The 24,082-nt window shown below is 33.5% G+C and overlaps 1 protein-coding gene across 5 annotated transcripts in view; it reads right to left on the minus strand.

The window, feature by feature from the left end:
- Positions 1 to 24,082, minus strand: part of TBC1D32 (TBC1 domain family member 32) — a 131,438-nt gene that overhangs the window by 33,340 nt on the left and 74,016 nt on the right. For 4 of the 5 annotated variants that reach the window (XR_012074970.1, XR_012074969.1, XM_072965806.1 and 1 more), the window contains 3 exons: positions 16,074 to 16,196; positions 14,941 to 15,049; positions 14,128 to 14,224 (listed from right to left, as the gene is read on the minus strand). Coding sequence is in view for 3 of the 5 variants with exons in the window: in XM_072965806.1 (XP_072821907.1) it covers positions 14,128 to 14,224; positions 14,941 to 15,049; positions 16,074 to 16,196 (329 nt within the window). In the remaining 2 variants the exon portion in view is untranslated. Of the gene's footprint in view, positions 1 to 5,518; positions 6,019 to 14,127; positions 14,225 to 14,940; positions 15,050 to 16,073; positions 16,197 to 24,082 lie in introns of those variants that run through there. The other variant, XM_072965807.1, reaches the window with a different exon arrangement.

A 24,082-nucleotide genomic window follows, 5' to 3' on the forward strand; every position in this document is an offset into this window, starting at 1 on the left:
TACATTTCAATTACCTAATTTGATTTTTTTAGCCTTAAAAAGGCAGCTATATATTCCAACACAATCCTAATGGTTATCATACATAAAATTATATGATTAAGTATATAAATCATAATTTAGGTAACTATTTCCCTATTTGACAATTAGGTCACAAAAAAAACCCTTACATCAAAGCTATAGACACACTCTCATACAAACCTGAGTATACAAATAAATATGCCAAACATATGCATACTCGTAAATATACATATAAACCAGAAAGAATTGTCTTATTGGAAGAATGTATAATTCTAATATTTAGTACTAATCTAATATATTCTCTTTAAACATCAAGGCCAAAATGATCCTGTGATATTCCATAAGTAGCCTCAATCAGAAGCAATATCTAGAAAAAATTAAACTGATTTAGTCAAATGAGAAAATGATTATTTTTAATAAAGACTCTCAAAACCTTTAAACAAGAAATACCAAAGCTGATAATTTTGTTGAAAATTACATTATTAACAGCAAAGTATTAATGTTAAAAACACCTTGATACAAATTAGGTAAAAGACAATTCAACAGCATTAAAAAGGAATTTTTATAGTTTCCACTTAGAATATCCTTACCACTTATTTCCCAAGAACAAACTATCTAGAACCTATTAAGAGTTACTAATGGTTTGTACTCACTAATCCCCTTCACCTAACTCCCCTTCCAACATTTACTGTAATGTACAGTAGAGAGAATGGTGCCAATATCTTATAAAAACTTACATGGAGTATAATCTATAAAAATACTGAATCACTATGTTGTACACCTGAAACTAATACTGTAAAAGTCAATTATACTTAAATAAAAAAATCAGTATTGGCACATGATTATAAAGACAAATGCAGTTCTTTTTCATCTTTGTTTCCTTCTATATTATTCTGCCTTTTATAACCACTACTATCTCCTTCAAATAGAGAATGTCCATATAACTTTTGTAAATTATCTGCTATTTAAAAATCCTTTTCCCTCTTCTCTCATTCTCTACACCCTATTCTTGCTCTCCTGTCTCTCCTTTTTTTTTAACATTTTTTATTGATTTATAATCATTTTACAATGTTGTGTCAAATTCCAGTGTAGAGCACAATTTTTCAATTATACATGAACATATATATATTGTCACATTCCTTTCTCTGTGAGCTACCATAAGATCTTGTATATATTTCCCTGTGCTATAAAATATAATCTTGTTTATCTGTTCTACAATTTTGAAATCCCAGTCTCTCTCTTCCCACCCCCACTCCTTCGGCAACCACAAGTCTGTATTCTAGAACACTCCCTTACACCATACACAAAAATCAACTCAAAATGGATCAAAGACTCAAACATAAGACTCAAACATAAAATAAACCTCCTAGAGGAAAATATAGGCAAAAGAATATCTGACATACATCTCAAAAATTTTCTCCTAGAAGAAATAAAAGCAAGAATAAACAAATGGGACCTAATGAAACTTACAAGCTTCTGCAGAGCAAAGGAAACCATAAGTAAAACAAAAAGACAACCTACGGAATGGGAAAAAACTTTTGCAAAGGAAACCGACAAAAGCTTGATCTCCAGAATATATAAGCAGCACATATGACTCAATAAGAAGAAAATAAACAACCCAATCCAAAAATGGGCAAAAGACCTAAACAAGCAATTCTCCAAGGAAGACATACAAATGATCAATAGACACATGAAAAAATGCTCAATATCACTAATTATCAGAGAAATGCAAATCAAAACTACCATCAGGTATCACCTCAGACCAGTCAGAATGGCCATCATTCAAAAATCCACAAATGACAAATGCTGGAGACGCTGTGGAGAAAGGGGAACCCTCCTACACTGCTGGTGGGAATGCAGTTTGGTGCAGCCACTGTAGAAAACAGTGTGGAGATTCCTCAAAAGACTAGGAATAGACTTACTGTATGACCCAGGAATCCCACTCCTGGGCTTATATCCAGAAGGAACCCTACTTCAGGATGACACCTGCACCCAATGTTCATAGCAGCACTATTTACAATAGCCAAAACATGGAAACAGCCTAAATGTCCATCAACAGATGACTGGATAAAGACAAGGTGGTATATTTATATAATGGAATACTACTCAGCCATAAAAACTGACAACATAACGCCATTTGCAGCAACATGGATGCTCCTGGAGAATGTCATTCTAAGTGAAGTAAGCCAGAAGGAGAAAGAAAAATACCATATGAGATCGCTCATATGTGGAATCTAAAAAACAAAAACAAACACAAACAAACAAACAAGCAAACACAAAAAGCATAAATACAGGACAGAAATAGACTCATAGACATAGAATACAGACTTGTGGTTGCCAGGGGGGGCAGAAGGTGGGAAGGGATAGACCGGGATTTCAAAATTGTAGAATAGATAAACAAGATTATACTGTATAGCACAGGAAATCACAGAGGAAAAAATGTGATAATGAGTGTGTATATGTCCATGTATGACTGAAAAACTGTGCTGAACACTAGAATTTGACACAACATTGTAAAATGATTATAAATCAATAAAAAATGTTTAAAAAAACTCAGAAAGGACTGAGGTGATACAGTTAGCAGGCAAAGATTTAAAGCAGATGTTTTTAACAATTTAAAGAAAACACAAACATAAAGTGGATGTTTAACTAAACTCTAGTTTAATCTATATTGTAATCCTACTCAGTAAAATGATACACACAAATGCGCAACAAATAGATTAATCTTAAAACCATTATGCTGAAAGAAACCAGGCACAAAGTATCTTAATGTGCTACTATTTGTATGGAGTGCTAGAGTGGAAAACTAATCTATAGCTGTTTTCTCAAATGGACTAAGTTTTGCTCTCATAATCTCAGTAATGTCTACAGATATTTCTGGTTGTCACAACTGGGAGTGTGGGTTGCAGAGAGAGAGTGCTATAAGCATCCAGTGAGCACAGACCAGGGATGCTGCTAAAAATCCTACAATGCAGACAGGACAGTCCCCTGGGGCAATAAGCAATTACCTAATACAAAATATTAACAGTGCTGAGGTTAAGACATCCTATTCCATAGTCATGGAAAAAAAACTCAATGATTGCCTGCAACTGGGTGTGGATGAGAAGTTGACTGCAAAAGACAAAAGGGAACTTTTGTGGGATCATGAAAATGTTCTATACTTTGACTGTGGTGGTGATCATGTGGGCACAGATATCTGTCAAAATTCAAACTATTCTTAAAATGGGTGCATTCTGTTGTACATAAAAAGTAATTACATATACATATGTGTATATAAATGTGTATAATATAACTGAAAGTTATTTAAGTGACTGAAAAGTTTCTAAGCATACTAATGCCAAATATGAGATGTAACAGTTCATTAACTTGGTATAAAGTTTTTATCAGAACTCACTAAACCTTAAATAGAAGTACATATATAAAATGACTCACTTATAAGAACCCTAATCACTATATTAAAGTGTTTTTAAGGTATACATTAAAAAATCCTCATTAATACATCTTCTAGGTATAATTCAGTCTCCAATAATGAAACAAATACTCACTTCCTAGGGTTAAATGAAAAAAGAACTTCTCTACTTTACAAGAAGAACTGAGGTTTATATTCTATACGTTGACAGAATATAATAATTCCTTTCTTAATTCACATTTTTATAGCAACAATTTTTACATACTTCAAACCATATGGTATTTAGAGAGTAAAATAAATTGGGTTTCAGGATATCAGTTATATATCTAGCTACAATGTAGTCACCACGGAAAACTACCATTTTGTTTTCCCAAAAAAGATTTGGTGTATCTAGTGAGTAAGAAAGAGCAGGGTATATTCGTCCTTCTTATGTTCCTTCAGGTTACTTGGATTTATAGGCAAATATGAAAAACTGGAACAGAAAATTTAAAAAAAAAATCTATTTTAAACTCATTCTTACTACCACTGAGGAAAACAGAAAAAAGGAAACATCGTTTCATGTTTACAAAATCCCGTCATAGCTGGTAATATTTCATACTTAAACTCTGAAATTCTTTGTTATGATAAGCACTATAATCTTTTCATACTTGATATTGTATAATTTGTGTCTCAAAAGATTGTTATATGGAAGGAAAGATTATACTTATTGTAGATAATGAAAAAAAAGAATCTCAATTTCAAGGGGAGGAAAAATGTAAGCTCAATACAAATGCAAAGACTATTTATACAGAAAACTTAGTACTTCTTTCCTAGGGCATCAGTCATTTTGAATGCCCACTTTATACAGAATGTCATAAACAGATGCTACAAAAGAAGCACAATAAATGGAGGACTTCATTAACTAGCAAAAGATTCCTAGGCTTAATTTGGACAGTCTCCCTTCCATTACACTGAAGCTTATTTGTGAAAATTTTGCTTCCAATTTGTGTTTCTATTTATCTTTCCTACTTCCATGTAGGTTAACACAGTTTACTCTTAATACAACAAATAAGAAAAGACTCTGGAGTGGTCTCAAAGCACCAAGTGGAAAAATGCCTTCATTCTCTCTATTAGTTCTCCCTACATTTCTAAAATGTGAGAGTATATAAATTCTTACATGTCTTTATTTTGTTTTAATTGTAGGTTCTTAAACATAAGGCATCTATATTTTATACAGATTATTTCTCATTTTAGAATTACCGTATCACTTTTCCTTTTCTTTAATATGTGATAAGTAAGCATGTGCTATAGGAGAAATCAGTGACGAGTAAATGGGAAATTAGTTTCCCTATCATCAGCATCTAAACTAGCAGGTGATCTATTTCTTCCGGTTGCCACTGATATTTGTTTAAAACATGAAAATAAAAAGTACCTAAAGGGCTTTACCATTCAAAAAAATACTTATTCTGATTTTCAAACTGTCTCAACAGCTGCAGCTCATGATTTACTACATTGGAAAGAAATCACAATCTTATATTCCATTCTCCTCAGTTAACAGAATGATGCCAAATAAAAGCCATTTACCTTTATCTGCAGAAAATAAATTTTAATTCCAAGGTTAAAGACAATACGGAAAGAAAAAAGAATGAGAAAGTATCTGACTTGACATAAAGGCCTAGAAAAGTATTTGATGAAAAGCAGAATACATCACCAAAAATACATATAGATTAACTACTGTATAAGACATAGTACAAAAGGCTTTTATAATCAGAACAAACAACAATACCCATCATCATGCTGCACTATATAATATGTAGTACCTACCATACTATTTTTCAAGTACTTTCACAGTTTTTCCTATAGGATTCTATTTTTAGTTGATTCAGGAAGAGTGGTGATCCTAAATCTTACATAAATTATCAGATTAGCAATAAAGACAATCCAGCCTACTCATTTGTTAATTTGGCAATTTTCATTATTTTATTAAAATGCAGTTGCCATTATAGGTAATCTCATTCTCCTTTTTCTCCTCTTATGTTTATTTCTACTTACTATGTAGATAATATTCTAATTTTGAATCTATACAACTGGGATTATATAATGATTGCCGTCTCACCTAGAAATTAAAAAGACATGAAGATAATTCATCAGGACATGGGCATGGACTTAAAAGCCTGAAAAGACTGAAATTATCAAAGTGTCAGCAAGAAGCAGCATCAGTGAATAAAGAATTAAACCCAGTAAAAATGTGAGAGTTTAGTAAACAAACCAATGACAAATGAAAACTTCCTTGTTAAAATAAGGATATCATTCCAATGGCAAAATACCAGTATTTACACTTGAAAAGGCTAAATTTCAACATCTATTAATGCAAACAATTTAAAATAATATCAGCATGTCTTGAGAGCTAGGATAAAATATGTGGGCATTCTAAGTAAGTAACTACAAAATCCATGAACTTTACTGCTCATTTGAACAATGAATAACTCCAGAGACACAGAATACGGTACTCCTGTTCATCAGCTCCATTTCTACTTCTGAAACTTTATCCATATTCATTTCCTTATTGACCAAAATACACTGCAATGATTAAGTCTTCCATAAGCAGTAGTCTGCAAGTACAAAATGTTCAAAATAATCACATATAAAAATGCCTATCAAAAAGCCTTTTCCATCCCCCAACATATTAATACATAACATGTATTAACAGACACGGTTTGAATTTTACTTGTACTTTTATAAAACATCAAGTCTATACAAGTAATATAGATGTAATATAGTGACTTAGATTCCTAATCCTTACCTAAGAACATGTTATGGTCCTTGCAGGCATTTGAGCAACACCTAGAACCTAATGATTCAACATAGATTGTATACTAAATTCATTCATAGCTGAAAATTTACAAAGTGTGAAAAGCAAGTGCTAACTGCAATTTGCTTCAATTTATGACAATCTCCCTCCTTTTCTCATTTAATATGTAGAAAGAAAAACAGCTTCATGTTGAGGCAAAAAAGAAAAAAAAAAGGATACTGTAGTGATATTTATCTCTCATATGTTATGAGATTTAAAATGATCTGTCTTCTCAAATATGAATAATGTCACCTAGAAATATTCAATTAAACATATCTCAACAATCTGACTGTAAAGATTTTAATATTATTTCGTGCATTCCATTAAAGGGAATGATTATCACTGTGGAACATACTCTTTTATATAGTATGTGAAAGAGAATGTTTTGCCAGGCAGAAAATCAATTTCCTATCAGATAAGTATAAATGCAGCAGAGGAAGCAGCAAAGTTAAGATACTGAAGTTATAAAAGATTAAATTTGAAGTAATCACAGAATAAAGCCTGTGCTTTTTTTTTTTTGGTTATTTTCTTCAAAATAACTAAGATGTAATGCTAACAATGCATACCTTTTATGTGCTATATAAATGTAAAGTATTATTTTGTAAATGATAAAATAACTATAATAAAAGTGACTACTTCATAAATGACATATATAGAAGTCTAGCTCAAGGAGTTTTGTAACTACAAAGCTATTCATTCTCAGATCACAGGTCATTCCAGGTATGAATAAGAACTTCTAAACTTGCTTCAGACTAGCCTGGAAGGAATTCCCAATGTCCTCTGACAAAGATTTGGAAAATAGAGTTTGATGATGAGAAAAATAGAGGGAGAAGAAATCCAATATTAATTCATCCATTTATTCAATAAATATTTATTATTGCCTACTACTTTAGACAAAAATGCTCATGGAGGTGACATTCTAGGGTAGTAGACAGTGAACAAATAAATACATAAGCGCACAGTAAAGTGTAAATGCTGTTAGAGAAATAAACAGGGAGCCAAAGAGAGAGAAGCAACGGAAGAAGTCTATTTTACTTAGGTGGAGATTACTTTCATAAAGTAACATTCAGACTAAGCTCAAAAGTTACCCACATGAAGAGTAGGAATTAGTACTCCAGGTGATGGGAACATCAAGAGCAGAGGCCCAGAAGCATAAGCAAAGCATTTTAAGATGTGAAAGAGGTTTCAAATCATATATCTGATAAGGGACTTAAAGAATATATAAAAAAATCAGTAATAAAAAGACAACCCAGTTGAAAAATGGGTCAAGGATCTGCAGAGTTATTTCTTCAAGGAAGGCCTATAAATGCTTGATAAGAGCATGAAGAGCATCACTTATATGTGGAATCTGAAAAGCCAACCAACTAGTGAATATAACACAAAATAGGCTCACAGATACAGAAAGCAAGCTAGTGGTTACCAGTGGAGAGGTGGGAGGGGGAAGGGAGAAGGGGTAACAACAGGGTATGGGATTAAGGGGTACAAACCACTATGTATTAAATAAATAAGCTACAAGGATATACTGTACACCACAGGGAATATAGCCAATATTTTATAATAACTATAAATGAAGTATAATCTTTTTTAACATTTTTTAATTGAGTTACAGTCATTTAACAATGTCGTGTCAAATTCCAGTGTAGAGCACAATTTTTCAGTTATAAATGAACAGACATACATTCATTGTCACATTTTTGTCACTGTATCTTTAAAAATTGTGAATCACTATGTTGTACACCTGAAATTTATATAATATAAATCAACTATACCTCAATTTAAAAAAAAGAACATGAGGAGATGCTCAGTATTATTAGTCATCAGGGAAATGCAAATCAAACAATGATAGCACTTCACATCCACTAGGATGGCTAGAATCAAAAAATCAGATCACAACAAATGATGATGTAGAAAATCATCACAACTCTCATATACTGCTGGTGGGAATGTAAAATGGTGTAGCTGCTTTAGAAAACAGTGAAGCAGTGTCTCAAACTATTAAACAGAGTTAACATAATTTAGCAACTCCACTCCTGGGTATAGATTCTAGAGAATGTTCATGCAGAAACTTGTACACAAATGTTTACAGCAGCATTTATTTATAATAGCCAAAGGTGGAAACAATCTAAATGTCCACCAGCAGACAAATGTAGAAACAAACTGTTGTATATCCATATAATAGAAAGTTATTTGACCATAAAAAGGAATGAAGTACTTATACATGCTACAATACGGACAAACCTTATGAATGAACCTTGAAAACATTATGCTAAGGGAAAGAAACCAGCCATAAAATACCACATACCACATTATTCCATTCATATGAAAATCCAGACTGTAGAAATCTCTAGAGACAGTGGGATGAATGGTAGCTTACAGCTGGGGGAGGGCAGAGGAGAAGCAAAGATACTGGGTTTCCTTTCGAGGTGATGAAAATGTTCTGAAATTGTCTGTGGTGATGGTTGGACATATCCATGAATATACTAAAAAAGCATGGAACTGTACATTTTATGTGGGTGAACTATATGGGATGTTAATTATACCTTGGTGACAAAAATTTTAAAGGTCTCTATGACTGATGCAGAATACATAGGATAATTACCATGGAAAGAGAAAGAACTAGAGGTGCAGTAAAGGGCAGTAAGATAAAAGAATGGGAAAACAACATTTGTTTGTAAAGGTGGCTCACAGTAGCTGTCACTCTCGTTACTTCTCAGGTGGCACAAAAGAGGTCAACTTTCAAGAAGGGCCTGGAGAGGGATACGTAGGTCAAGAGTGACCACTGAGGAGTTCTTAGGAACATTTGGAAGTTTACTTGCATCAGAAATTACTAATATGTTTGAGGCTTTCAATGAGTAGCCATTTGAATTTCTAAAACCAAACAAAGGCAATCATTATCAAGTGGTCTGGCTGGCAGTGACCCTGTGAGTCAATGCTGTGCCTCTGCTACTCTGTTGACCCTGTTAGGAGTGCTAGAAACACACACGCAATGACCAAAAAAAGAAGAAAAAACCCTTACTCTCCACTCTGAAGATACCAGCCCCAACTAAGTAAACGTATTTCCAAATAGCTTCTTGATGAGAGAAATTCTACAGTAGTAAGGTATATAAGATACAGATATAATCTAGATTGCTGTTGATTTTATAATTCAGCCTGAATAAGCACTGTAAAATTAAAAATAAAGTGAATGCAGGCTAGAAAGGGAAGAAGAACTTATTTCTCATATTATTACGATGTGTCTCCGATGCTTCCAATAACCAGAGTATGTTATCAAATCCCTCAAGCCATGTTTATTTCTCAGTATGGAAGTACTGGACTCCCCTTCCTCCTTAGAGAAAGAAGTCCCCATCCCGAACACAGCAAAATGAAATGTAGAAGAGCACACCAGCTGATGAGGGGTATAGTCATGTCTGGGAGATAATTTTAGCAAACAAAAACGACACCAAACAGTTTGCTATCTCACAATCTTCCTCTCTCATATAGGAAAGGAACTATGAGTTAATCTTTAGTATAGAATGCTAACCTGCTAACCAGAACTTGGTTTTAACCACTGTACAACTCTGCTTTCTCCCACTTCCTTTCTCTCATCTTCTGTACGGGAGCAGCAAGTTACTGTACTAGGACCTATCTTCCTACTTGACTCTGAGGTAATAAAAAGATGATATTCTGAGTAGAAGTTATTTCTGCCACATGGAAGAGAATTTTTATATAAGATGATTTTTATATGTTCAAATACATATGACATGTATAAATACATATGTATATTTATACATATATACACATAGGTACATATATACATGCACATAAAAGATAATAAACAGCTTTTAAAGGACTTTTACATTTTAATATGGTGACCCTAAAAATGCATACAAAGAAAAATAACTGAACCAAATGATATCTCAAGATTCTTATTTGCAGGTGAAGATAAATCATCTAATAGTTAACACTGGTGCCAAGGAACTAACAAGAGGCAATTTAACAGATGAAGAAATGCTAACTGTAGCAAGAAAGATAAATCTAGAAGCTGGGAGACAAATTAGGTGAATGCCACCATGTGCACACAACTAAAGTGATGTCCCCAAATTTTGCAATGCAAATGACTAAAAAAATAACATCTACCAGAATCAGTGAATCATTGCTTCCAAATCAAAAAAGCAAAATGGCAAGTATATGAACTCTTGCCTTTTAAAACAGCTATTTGCATCTTAAAGTATTAACAGCTTAAGCACAGCATTTTTAAAAATGCATAATGAATGTTTAATTTCTTGAACAGTATTTAACCAGAAACATTACTTTCAACTTAACTTTATATCTGCTAGAAATGCTCCACTGTTCTCACTGAGTTTACAGAGACATCATCACTGTACTCTCTGAGGTACTATGGAAAGTCAGACGTGCTTCTGAGCTCCTCTCTCATTTTCTGCCATCCTACTATGAGTACAGGATTGGTGATAATCAGCAATATCAGAATGACATATATTTGATTTATACTCGATTCAGAATGTATCTATGTAAAATTTCTTCCTGAGGTACCTGCCATAGTAATGTCTGGACCTCTATTATTTGGAGGAAGTATTAGATCTGCTGTTAAATTGAGAATTAGGTCTTATTCAAACACTTGTGTTTTAGGGCCATTGCAAGTTGTTGTCCAACACAGTGGGAAAATATGAAATAAAAACACTCAAAACTATACTAAACTAAAACAGAACATATGTCAGAAAGGAAGTAGAAACCCTTGTAGATCACTGGAGGGTTTCAATTAGAGGAGTAAAATGATCCAACCCACATTTCAACAGGATTACTCAGGCTGCTATGTTAAGAACACACTGAACAGGTTACTACAATAATATAGAAGAGAGATGAGTGTGGTATGACTCTTCAGGTATGAAGAGTCAAGAGCATTTGCTGATAGATTAGATGTGAAGTTATGAAGACAGAGGAGTCAAAGAAAGCCTTCAGGTTTAAACAGCTTAAATTAAGAAATGGAAGCAGAAAGTTGCCGTTTTTGAAATGAGGAAGAATACCAAAGGAACAGATTTTGAAAGAGTATCAGAAGTTTAACTCAGACTTGTTAAGTTTGATGTTTATCACCCGTCCTACCAAAGGTGGCAAGTAAACAGATGAGTTCAGAGTCAGGGTAGAGATACGGGTTGAAGATAAAAATCTGAGAGCCATTAGTATATTGGATGGTATTTTAGTTATGAGACTAGATGAGATCCCCAAAAGAGTAAGTACAGCAAGAATTAAAAAAAAAAAAAAAAGACACCTGAGAAATGAGCCCTGGGACACTCCAAAGTTTACAGGTTGGAAAGATGTGACCAACAAAAGAGATGAAGAATTTGCCAGAAATCGTACTTTCTGAAAGCCAAGTAAGAAAATGTTTCAAAAAAGAGAGGCATCAAACATGTCAAGTGATAATGGCTAAGTGCAGTAGGATGAGGACTGAGGTCTGACCAGCCGATTTAATCATGGTAGAATGGGAAGAGCCAAAGCCTGGTTAGCTTTCAAGTAGATTCAAGAGAACACAGAAAAAGAATAACCACTATATTAAGATTAAACAACTCCTTCAAGGAATTTTGCAGTAGGAGAATAGAAATGGGATTGTAGAGAGGAGAAAGTGAGTTCAAAAGAAGATATTTTAAATAAGGAAGAATTAACAGAACGCTTGTTGGCTTATGGAAAAGCTACAGTGGAGACCCCTACCTCCCCCACCCCAACCCCCACCCTCCACAAAAAATAAAAGGCAGAACTATTGAAAGCAATACCTTTGCTAAGGAAGAGGATGGGATGTAGTGCACAGATGAAGAAGCCAACCTTTGTAAGTAAAATTTGCAGTTTTATTCATAGTAATACAAATCCTAAATTGGCACAGAGGCAGTGGAGTGAGTTGATATTAACAGGAGCACATGGAAGCTCTTTTCTGTTTCTATTTCCTCAGTAAAAAGAAAGGAAACCAAAGTTATCATCTGACAGAAAAGATGCAGAAGAGGTGAGAAAGGTTTGATGAAACATAAGATAACATCTAGGAGACTAGGAGAGCAACTGGACCTGGGGACACACTGCATGGCTGCCTGGCAGCATTATGGGCTCACGAGAGGTAATAATCATTCTACAGTTATTTTGGGGGCTAGACAGAGAAGCTATTATTACTCCCTTTCTACATCACTTATAACAGTAGAGTAAGGAATAAAAGTATGCTTCTCTGAGCACCAATTCCTAGGAATTTTTTTTTCTCTTCTCAAGGAACTATCCATTTAATCTTACTTTTTGATTTATCTGCCTTGATCAGTTTAAAATAGGGCATATTTTTAAATCAAACTATTGTGAAGAAACAAATTATCTATGGACCATGTCTTGTATATCATCTTATCTCCAGTGCTTAGTGAAGAACCTGATAATCAACACTCAAGAAACACGCTGAATAAAGGAATGAGTGGCAAATAAATAATGAAATCTTTAAAAAGAATGACAAAATATAAAGACTGTTTAAAAAGACTGAAAGTAGGATAAGAAAATACACACGTAAAAGATTGAAAATGGTTTGGGTTCACTGAAAGATGTGAGTCAGTGGGAAGGGTCCAAAATGACACTCTTCCAAGAGTCTCTTCTTGAAAAATACTATCACTCCTACATCTCTGAAAGCATAGATTAGGTCACACAAGAGAAAAACACACAGGCAAAATTTTAAAAGTACATTAAAAGGACAAATATTAAAAACTCCCTCATGTTCTTTCTGTAACCTCTAAGTAGACAGAAAAAAACAGAAGTTTTGTTTCTATGCAATTATGAGATACATAGTATCTATCTTAAAACACTGGAAATAAAGTATATCAACTGATTGTCTCTATTGATTTTAAGATAAATAAGTGCAAGAAAAGGTAAATGACACACGACACTTCACATAGAAGAAACATTTCCTATTTTTCAACAATCACGCTGTAGAATCTAACCTATGTGAAATGAATCTTATATACATTATTTCTTTCCAATGCAAGTTTGATGGTAATATAAAGGAGATCACGGTAAGATTTAACTTCTCAAATTAATGGTTTAATATCTCATTTCATCTTAGAATTCTCAAGTCTAAAAACTGAATTTTCATTGCTCTTATGATAACATCTAAACCCCTGAATCTGAGGTAGCCTGGCCTTATGGCTAAACTTGGCTTACCTGTCTAAATCTTATCTCTGGTCACTTTGCCCTCACATTCCATATCTCATACATCCTGAACTACTCATGGTTCTCAATATAATCTTCTCCTTTTAGCCCTGATGCTGTTTCCTGTGTCAAAAATGCTCCTCTAATACCCTGAAAACGCCTACTTCCTGTCTCACTTTAAACTTAATTTTCCTTGGGAGAGGGTCTTGCTTATGTGCTATCTTAGCAGGCTGCACATTTGTTTAATTAGCTCCTATCACACTGTCCTATCATAAAATTATCCGATTACTTGAATATATTCTCTAAAAGGTCATGAACTCCTCCTCTAAGTGAATACCTGAAATTTTATTTTATTATATTTATATAACACATTTATATTTTAAGTTTTGAGCACACAAGGACTTACGTGTGGCACACAGATGTTTAAAAACATTAATATGTTGAATAAAGTTCTACATGTCTAGAATTCAACAATCACTAATTCCACTTTTTTAAAAAAAGGTTCTGATAAAAACTATTCGGCATCATACAAATATTAACTTAGTAACGAACATGTGGAAAAAATGAAAACTTACGAAGAAACAGGAATAAATGTATCCACGTATACAAGCTGAATGAAAAACTGTATTAATCTCCCCTTATAATACTTTATTTTTTCTCAAATTAAAACAACAAAAGCACTAAAACATGTCACGTGATGGTATAAGTATTTTACCTTGTTTTAGATCAGCATTTCTTGTAACACAGTCTGACAGATAGCAGTTTGGTAAAGGATATGATGAAAACATCGGCCAAGGATATAGATCATCTCCCTAAAAAAAAAAAAAAAAGGCAAGACAAGATGACTTTAGGAAGTAGTTTAATATAAAACTTTAAGACCTTTTGAAATTTCATAAATTTCTGAGTTGTAAGATAACTAACCAAAAGCTATCTGATACTACAATCCAATACTCTAATGGATACTAACTAAAATGAAAAATGGAAACAACATTAAATAAATGCTGAAGACAAATATGACGACTTGTTCTAGCAACCAGATTGCTCAACTTGTTCTAGCAACTAGATGGCTCTCAAAACTACTTCTTTTGTGCTGTCAATCATTTCTATCTCACCGTTCTTGGAGTGAAGAATCAAAACTAGTGTACTTAATAACAACAATAAAAAACCCTACAAGAGAAAAACGAAACTCTGTGGATACTGACAGAAGGAGAGGTACTCAATATGACAGAAGGAGAGGTACAAAATACAAGAATTAGTCCTCTAATGAAAAGTAGGTATCATGAAAGAAAGTCATTAAAAGTGAAAAAACTTCAAAGACAAAGAAAATGACAGGTTTTTAATAGAACAATACCCTACTCTGCAACACAAATTACCACTCATGACATCCTGCCATGAAAGTGTTTTTCCAGTAACAAAAGTTCAGTTCTGGGATGTATCTATTTGCAAGTTGTTCACTGTCACCTGAGTTGGCTACCTTGCTTCAAAATACATCAGAAAAACATTCCTCCCTCCTCTTTACTCCACTTACCTTGTCTAGTATCCTTGGAGGCAAAATTCGTTCCATTGGCCCACCAATAAGATTTATCCTAACAAGAACATGATTTCTCTCTACTGATAAGCTGTCAATTATAAAATCTCTGAAAAATAAATATATCAATTTGTTATTGCTTTAATTGAATATGATTTAATTTTAAGGTCATGTAGAGAACGAAAGCAACACAATTTCTATAGAAAAGCCTAAAAAATAAATTCAGCTTTTATCTTATAGCTTTATTCATTAAAGAGCAAAAAATTGGAGATATAATTGATATGAGATGATTTAGGTGAAGAATATTTCCTTGACAAAAGTTACATGTTTAAAGAAATAGGATTAAGACATGCATTATTTCTACAAAGACTCTATCACATTTTTAGGCAAGGTTCCCTTAAGTTCTAGACGCACTGTCTTAATTCAAATTCTAAACATTACAGCCTCCATGCCTCCTGTTTCTCTTAACACTATCCTTCTATACTAAACCTACAGTATCCAGTAATGTAGCCTGATCTATATTTTTCCAAAGCCTAGCTAGGATTAAGGCACACTATTTGTTTTCAATTACAGACACAAAAACAATGCCAGCATTGAACGTGTATCCAATAAATGTCAACCAAATTCAGGCAATGGCAAGAATGATACACTAATAGAAAAAAGCTTTCAAGGTATTACCATAAACTTGTTTTGCAATAATCAGAATTTATGACTATGAACTAACATAATTCAGGGAATGAGGTAAAAAGTGCCTCTACAAGGGACACAAAAATCAAACGTTTTGTTTAATGGGTCATCTTTCACATGCAGCCTGAATTTAAAGGTAATACAACTTTATGAAGCCATTAATAAAGTTAGGACTTACATAAAAGACAAAAACAAAACAAAAAACTAAATTACACAAAAACCTAAATTAAACAAAAACTTAGCAGTACTCTGCAAACCATCTCCAAGAACATCATTCACAATCTTTCTGTGATATTTATGCTTTAATTGCTTTTTACTCTCATTTAAAATCTATTGAGTTCACGTAGTGGAGAAACATTCAATAAACTACACAGAAAATTACTGATTTAACTGAACATCTGTAAAGAAAACTGTTACCTTGTCTTATTTTTTTTTTTTTTTTTTACCTGTGGCTCTCAGAGGTCTCTAAGGTATTTTCTTCTTGAGCATTTAGTAACATTTCAGACACTTGATACTGAGCCTCTAGTAGGAGAAGGGTGTCTAGATCACAGCATATCACACTTAATAATCTATATAAAAAGGAACAATAAAAGTAGATTCATAAAATATACCCTAAAAGTTCAGAAGCTTTCTTGATGTTTCAAATACCTATAAATGGAAAGACAAATTTTGTAAGAAAAATCAGGTAGCTATTCCAGATACATTTTTAATCACTTTGAATAACAAATAACTTCAAAAGTTTTCTTATTGAAATATTATTTAAAGATCATGGGTAATTTCTAATCTAGTTTAAAGTTTTATCTAAATCTAGGAATAGCAAATTATCTTCTCAACTGCTACTCATTTTAAAAATTTTAGTTCGGGAACATTAGAAAATGCATAAAAACTACAAATCGCCATCCCTTTTTACTCAATTACATACAGAAGGAATAACAAAATCACTCTTCTACCAATTAAGGAAATGTTTATTAGCTGAATGTCAGTGGCTAATGTTCTAACTATCAGATAGTTGAGAATATCTAAACACACTGATCTTAACATTATTAAAAGTAGAAATCATGTGGCTCCATTGTGATGCAAGAGGACTATTGCCGCACCGCCTATAAAATATTCTTTCTACGAAAACGGAACCCAAAACTAACCAATCTCAGATATCTCACTATCAGTTTATAAGAAGTATAAGGAGCAGAAAAATATGTAAAAAGATACCACAAGGGGGAAACAGTCAATCCAACTCAGAATTTGGAGAATCCTACACGTTATTATATGTTTCTCTAGGGTTAAAAAAGGCATAAAAAAAAAGAGGATAAAGGAAGTTATAAATTAAGAGAAAAATAAAACAAATCTGAAGATTTTTGTTTTGATCATGATTCAAGCAGAAACCATGAAGGTGTATTTTTGAGTCACACAGGAAAATATGGCATAGGTACTAGATGAGATCAGAGAAACAGAATTTTTACATGTAACAACGGCATAATGGTAATTTTTTAAAAAATAGTTCCTTATCTGTTGGAGATGCATACTGAACTGTTCATAGTTAAATGTTCATAGATCTGGAATTTGCTTTCAAGTTCTTAAGGAAAAAATGTATACAGGAAGGGGAAAGAGATGAAACAAAACTGGAAAATACTGGTAATTGATAAAGATGAGTGATGGGTACATGGAAGGTTCATTACACTACTGCTCATTCTTTTATATGCCTAAAAATTCTATAATAAAGTATATAGAAGAGATAATGTGAAGGGGACACTGGTATTTAGAGTAGCTAATAAAGGTTTCTCTGAAAGGTGGCATCTGAGGAAAGAGGAAGTCCAAGAAGAAACCAGCCTACTAATTACTTATCTATTCATTTATCTTAGAGATAGATTCAGACATGAGCACAACGACCTACTTATAAGGATAATTATTGCAGAGTGGTTATAATAGCAATAAAAATGTTTTTTACTGTCTATCTATAACAAGAAGTTTAAATGTTTGAGGTGCATTTTTATGGTGTTATAACATGCAGATACTAGAATAGAGCAGCTATTTATGTTTTGATGAAGAACTATCTCCCATGTATGTTAAGTGAAAGAGGAGAATCACAAAATGTGTATAGTGGTAACATCTGAATAAAAATGGAGCAACACCTGAAGATATACGTAAATACATATTTGTTTTTACATAGAATCTCTTTCCAAGGACAAAAAAAGAAACCGGTAAGAATTGTTAGCTCTGCGGGGGGGAATCTGACAGACTGATGGGGGTTATACTTCTCACAGTATATCTTGTGTATCTTTTATAGCTTCTGAATTTTGGTACAGTTGCATGTTTTACCTATTCAGTAGCATCTGTAAATAGAAAAAATGTTTGGTGGATGCAATTTAGAGTTAAAAAAATGGTAATTCGGTATCACTCTCCAGAACCCTGGCTAAAATAACCAAATGCATAAATAAAACTAAGGGAAAACCTGCTACCATCAATTTAGAGAAGTTAGTTATACTTAGTTTACAAAAGTAAAAACACTTGTGCTAGATAAAATGCAATGCAACCAGAATGAAAAGAATACCTAGACTTCTAGTTTGAAGATGGTAGTATAAGCTGGTACATTTCATTGCCATCTTAGTGAAGTTTCTGAGTTCTAGTGGCCTAGAACGCCAAGATATCACATATTATATATATGATGTATTATTAAATCTTATACTATTTACCACTAAGGAAGTCTCATAATGCATGATTTTAGCCTCTCTGAATTTTAGAAACAACACCTACAATATGTGAGCATGCTTTGCTGATTTATATCAAGTAACCCCTATCAACTCTGTGTGACCTAGAGGCTAGAATAAGATCTAAAATTTTGGCAGGTTCCGAGTCAAGAACCTCTATCACTCAAGACTTTAATCCAGCAGATTCAATGTTGGTCTAATTTTTAGTGGCTGATTAGATACTATACGGAGCTTCTGACAAGGGGCAATACAAGATTTACACATGGTCTTTTAAGATTCTGAAGTAAATCCATGTTCTCTTTGTTAAATAAATATTCTTGTTTTATGATCCTTATCTGATAAACAATCTCTAGCCCCTGCCATCATGGCCACTTTGTTCATAAGCCCATCTGAGTGAGCACTAGGGTAGCTGAGAAAAGAGGCTGACTCAAAACAAAAGGGATTATTTTACCACCTTTGCAGGAGAGTTCGCTTTCAAGAACATTGACATGAGTCAAATATATTCCCTCCATCTGGGTGTATTCTCAGAGTACCATCTATATTCCTCTTCTAGCCATCCTCTGAAACCAACCCTCCAAGCACTTAGAATAATATCTGGCACACAGTAAGTACTGTTTAAAGTATTTGACATTATTATTTTATTATTATTATTATTATTATTATTGTTATTATTATTATTACTATATTTTTGTAGAAAAAAATCCTGAGATATATTACTGGTAGAAATATAGGAAAAATGCAGCAATGGAAAAATGATGCCTAATTAATGCTAAAAAATAAATTACGAGAGAAAAGAAAATTGAATGATAAATTATCTCTTGAACTGCAAGATAATAACATTTAATTTTTTTTCAACACAGTACCCCTTTCCTTAGCTGCATTTGTCTTAGACTCATGATTTCCAGAAGGTAAATCTCCAATGTTCTGCCGAAGATAGGAAAGAACAGTCACCTAGCCGGTGGGATAGGAATGGAGAAAACATGACGGCATATCTACATCTTATATTGAACGAATCCTGTTACTGAAAATCTTAGACTTTCACACCTAATCCTCCATTTTCATCTCATTTTCAGTGGTGTCTCTAATTCCTAGCACTTCTAGAATGTTGTGATAAACAGTTGCTTCTGGGCTTTCCCTGACAATTTACTTTTAGCTTTCCTGGCTTACTAAATCAGTTACCACTTATGCATTTGTTTTGTAGCTCCCAACATCACATTGTGGATATCTCCATCCCACAATCCCTTCTGAGAAAGTGTCTCCATCAAAACAAGGGAGTAAACCAAGAAACAGGATATTAAATCCCAGTTAAGAAGATCCAACTTGGAAGAGAAAGAAAGCAATTTCCAGGATGATGGGGAAGAAAAATCCCAGTAAGGCTGATATATAAGGCTAAAAGATCCTCCACTACAAAATGAAACAAAAAGATGTGATACAGGAAAAAAAAATATTACCTGATATCCTTTAGTTTACCAAGAGTGTATGTTTTCATAAATATGAACAGGACATACATAGTCCCTACCTTCAAGAATGTGAAAACCTTGAGACTATAAAACATAATTGGAAAGAATCATTATAAGGCCCCTTGACATTCATGTTGTAAAACGGTGCAACATATGAGCCAGACATTACACTCTCTGGAACCAGGCTGTCAGGGTTCAAATACCAGCTTCAACTAATTACTAGCAGTGTCACCTTAAATGGCTTAACTTCTCCGTGGCTCAGGTGAGTCATTAAAAAAAAAAAAAATGGAGCTAGTAAGAGTACCTATTTGATGGGGTTGTTCTGAAATCAAGAGATTTAAATGTGAACCTAATACCAGTACCTGGGACATAGCACTATACAAGTGTTATGCAGCAGCAGAGGTGGCAGTGTATATTCTCAGGACAGTCTGGAGATACATTCGTAGGTACACAGAAAATGAAACAAATGGGGAAAAGTCATGCAATTATTAACTTCAGGAAAAATAAAGTAGGAAAAAGGAAATAGCTAGAATACTTGGCCCATAAATGAGTAATATTTATGTAGACACAATAATGTAAACTTTCAATGGCGATTTAATCAAAATCGTGATGAAACTACACAGCGGAGAAAGAGGGATGGCAGAGGAAATCTTAAGTCCTAAACTTCTAAATCTCTAAAGTCAAGAGATTAAACCTAAATTTAAAAAATCAAGACATAGCATAAGCATATTATTTAAAAATCTAGAGATGATTGCCAAAAGAAACAATTCAAGGAGTTGAAAGAGGTGGCCTCTGAGGAGCAGGGCTCGGGAGTAGAGAAGGGTTAGAGGGTTACTTATTCTTAAAAGCTTCTCCATACTGTTTGGCTTTTTAAACTATACACACTTATTGACTTAAATAAAAAATAGTGCTTCATAGATGTCAGATGGACCATGAACTACTATCTTCTCTAGCTATTCTGCCAAAAAAAGATAAACAGACTCCGATGGAACTGGAAAGTGAATTTAAGCCACACGGAATCTGGACTTTGCTCAGTCCTTTGCTTTTGCTCAAGTAACAAAAACAAATTATTTGTTTCCTAAACTCTAAATTATCTTTCTAAAAATGCTATTTTTACTTTATTAAATTTTATCTCTAATGTAATGTAATAATACATGTGATTTAATTTGTGTCATAGAGAAATATCTTGGATAAAGCAGTTACGAAAAAAATTTACATGCCAATTTAACCTTCTTAATGAGTTTGTTTACATTAGAAGTCTGAAATAAAATTCCTCCTGAGTAAGGATTTAGGTTTAACCATAGGAAACTAGCATTAGTGACCAACAAAAACCGAAGTATTCTCAGGAAAAGAAAAATCTAAGTATATTCAGTCAGAGCTCCAGGACAAAGAATTGTTAACCAGGGTTACCAGAATCCTAAAACTCGCAGGCCTGCATGCTAAACATTAAGACTATGTTACTGCTCTTAATTGTTAATCTGTAAATAATAATATATTGTTAAGAATATAACATTAATTCTATATTAGCCCTATAAATTTTGTGATATTCTTATGTTTTATGTATATTATAAAAAACACTAATGATGGAATTCTTGTGCATTGGAAAAAAAGGCTCTTGATACGTTACATTCTATCATCCCAAACAATTATAGATGTCCATTTTATCACTATATCACTACACACAGCTGCATAAAGTGTTGATGCTCACCAGGAAACATCAATATATCTTTGAATATGTACCAATAAGCATACTAGCATAACCAAGTTATAACGAAAGACTGTTTTTGTTAACAATGTGATCAGGCTACGAGGTGCTTCAGCTCACACTTATCATATTGTGAGCCTCTGTGAGGTTCCCTGTCAGCACTGCCTTGAGAAGAGCCCACTTGCCCTAAATGAGTCAGAAATGCGGAAAGTTCTGCAGCTGAGCCTTAGGCCCCATTATCAACGAGGAAGATAAGACACTGTTTTGCCTCAGATGCCAAGAGAGCCTCCCAATCTAGTGTGGAAGTGGGCATTTTACATGATTGCAAAGCTGGAGTTTAAAATACCATACACTATAAAATTTCTTTCCCCCTTGCTACCTTCTCCTTAACCCTCAGTGATTTAAAAATTGCAAAGTCATGATGTAAAGGTCTATAATTCTTTATCTAGAAACCCAAGGACCAAGAATTTAAACTTTCGGGTCATTTAGGAGCAAAATACAGTATACACAGAACATGGAGCAATGTTTCATAATCAAGCACATCGATATTTCTTTGGCAAAATATACTGATATTCAAATTAGACAGGCTAAATAAAGACTACAAAGAGTCTCCTATTACTTCAGGTAAGATTAGATGAATATAGCAAGTAAGTTTTCAGAATTTTTGAATTTCAAATCAGAAATTGTGGCACTTGAGGCACAGTAATGCCAACTTAATACTCACTATAAGTTCATAAGTTTACAAGAATTTTTGTCTAATTTATCTGAAAAATCCAACCAAACATCACTAAATTTCAATTCATTCCTAGAAATAAAAAGCAGTGTCTCCTTAAAGTGACAGTTCATTTGAACTGTATAAAGGAATAAAACAATCTCTGAAATTTGGGACTAATCCTTTCATTTGGTTTGGAATGTATCTTGAATACGGTGGATCCCCCATGAGTTTGCAAATAACCCCAATCAAATATCACTACCAGAAGAATTCTGTGTTCTTAGTTACAACATTCTTACACGTCACTTTTTAAACATTATCATCATATTATTAATGCGAGCAGATGAGCACTTGTCCAGGACACCTGGAATGGTTCTGTGAAGTTTAGTCTTAGCTGTCATCTCCGCTTGAATGAATTCCAAGAATGCTCTTTGTTTACTTCATGCTTGCAGTCACAAGTCTCTTCTCTTCAACCTGCCACTTTTTCCTAGTATTTCTTCCATGAATATACGGATATAACATATTGCTAACAACATTTTAGATACCTCCATGTATACACCACCATAAATTCCATAAGTTATAGTTTAACAGACTCTAATCAAATACGCTGCATGTGTATATTTTACTTCACCAAATACAAAAATCCAATACAAAAGATTTCCTTCTGATTACTACATACAAACTAACTAGCAGAAATCCAATGCCCAATTCCCTGCCTGATGATCAAAACCAACAATGCGACATGAATTACACCCATACTAACCATACCTCCAAATCTGTACTTAAAGTTTCTGATACACCTATATCTGAAGCATAGAGAAAAGAGAGCAGGGTCAGTTTGCCAATAAAACTACACAAGCAGCAAATTGTGAACAGGGGCTGTGGAGAGCCTGCTCGCTAGTGCTATGTACCAAATTCATATTTCAGTTTCATAAAGTGCTCTGGGATCTCCTGAAGCTGGAAGTTAGTGTGGATTTCTGTAAGTACACACAGTGTATTGTTTTTGAACATACTGAGTTTGCTGAACTTGTATGGTATGCATATCCAAACGTTAAATAAAATTTGGACATATGGACAAGAGACAGCTTAGGGATAGATACACAGATAAAGGTTTAGCCAGTAAAGAAGTGAAATCTGAAGCCACCATAGGAAAAAAATGGATAAAGGACTAAAGACACACTCTAGAGTTCAACTGGAAAGGTAGGTAGAAGAGGGAACATCAGTAAAAATGACTGACATAAAGGATTCCAGAAAATAAAAAGATAACAAAGCCACAGAATCCTTCTCCAACAGACCATACATAGCAGTGTAGCACTTAGTAGGAATTCGATAACTGTTTTCTGAATGAATGAACCAGCTGAAAGGAAGCAGTGTTAAGAGTGGTTAGAATATAAAATGGTGCAGAGAGTTCAAATAAAATGAGTCATACAAGAAGACAGATAAAAATACATAAGGTTTGGGGTGTGGAGGGGTATATAATTCAGTAGTAGAGTGCCTCCCTAGCATGCATGAGGTCCTAGGTTCAATTCTCCAGTACCTCCGAAAGAAAGAAAGAAAGAAAGAAAGAAAGAAAGAAAGAAAGAAAGAAAGAAAGAAAGAAAGAAAGAAAGAAAGAAAGAAAACACATAAGGTTTGAAAATGTGCCTGCATTTTAACTTAGCAAGTCCATTTCTAAAGATTTACTTTAAAGAAATACTTATGGAGAGAGAGATTTATGAAGATGTATAATAAATTTTTAAAATAAACTTCATATATAAAAACAAAATTCAGATTTATCCATGTACTGGAATATTACTCATCCTTTAAAATTATGGTATAGATGAATATCTGTATGTATGAAAGAATAATGTAAAATAATTAAGTAAAAAAGGTA

This window comes from Vicugna pacos, chromosome 8 (assembly GCF_048564905.1).
Source record: "Vicugna pacos chromosome 8, VicPac4, whole genome shotgun sequence".
NCBI lineage: Eukaryota > Metazoa > Chordata > Mammalia > Artiodactyla > Camelidae > Vicugna > Vicugna pacos.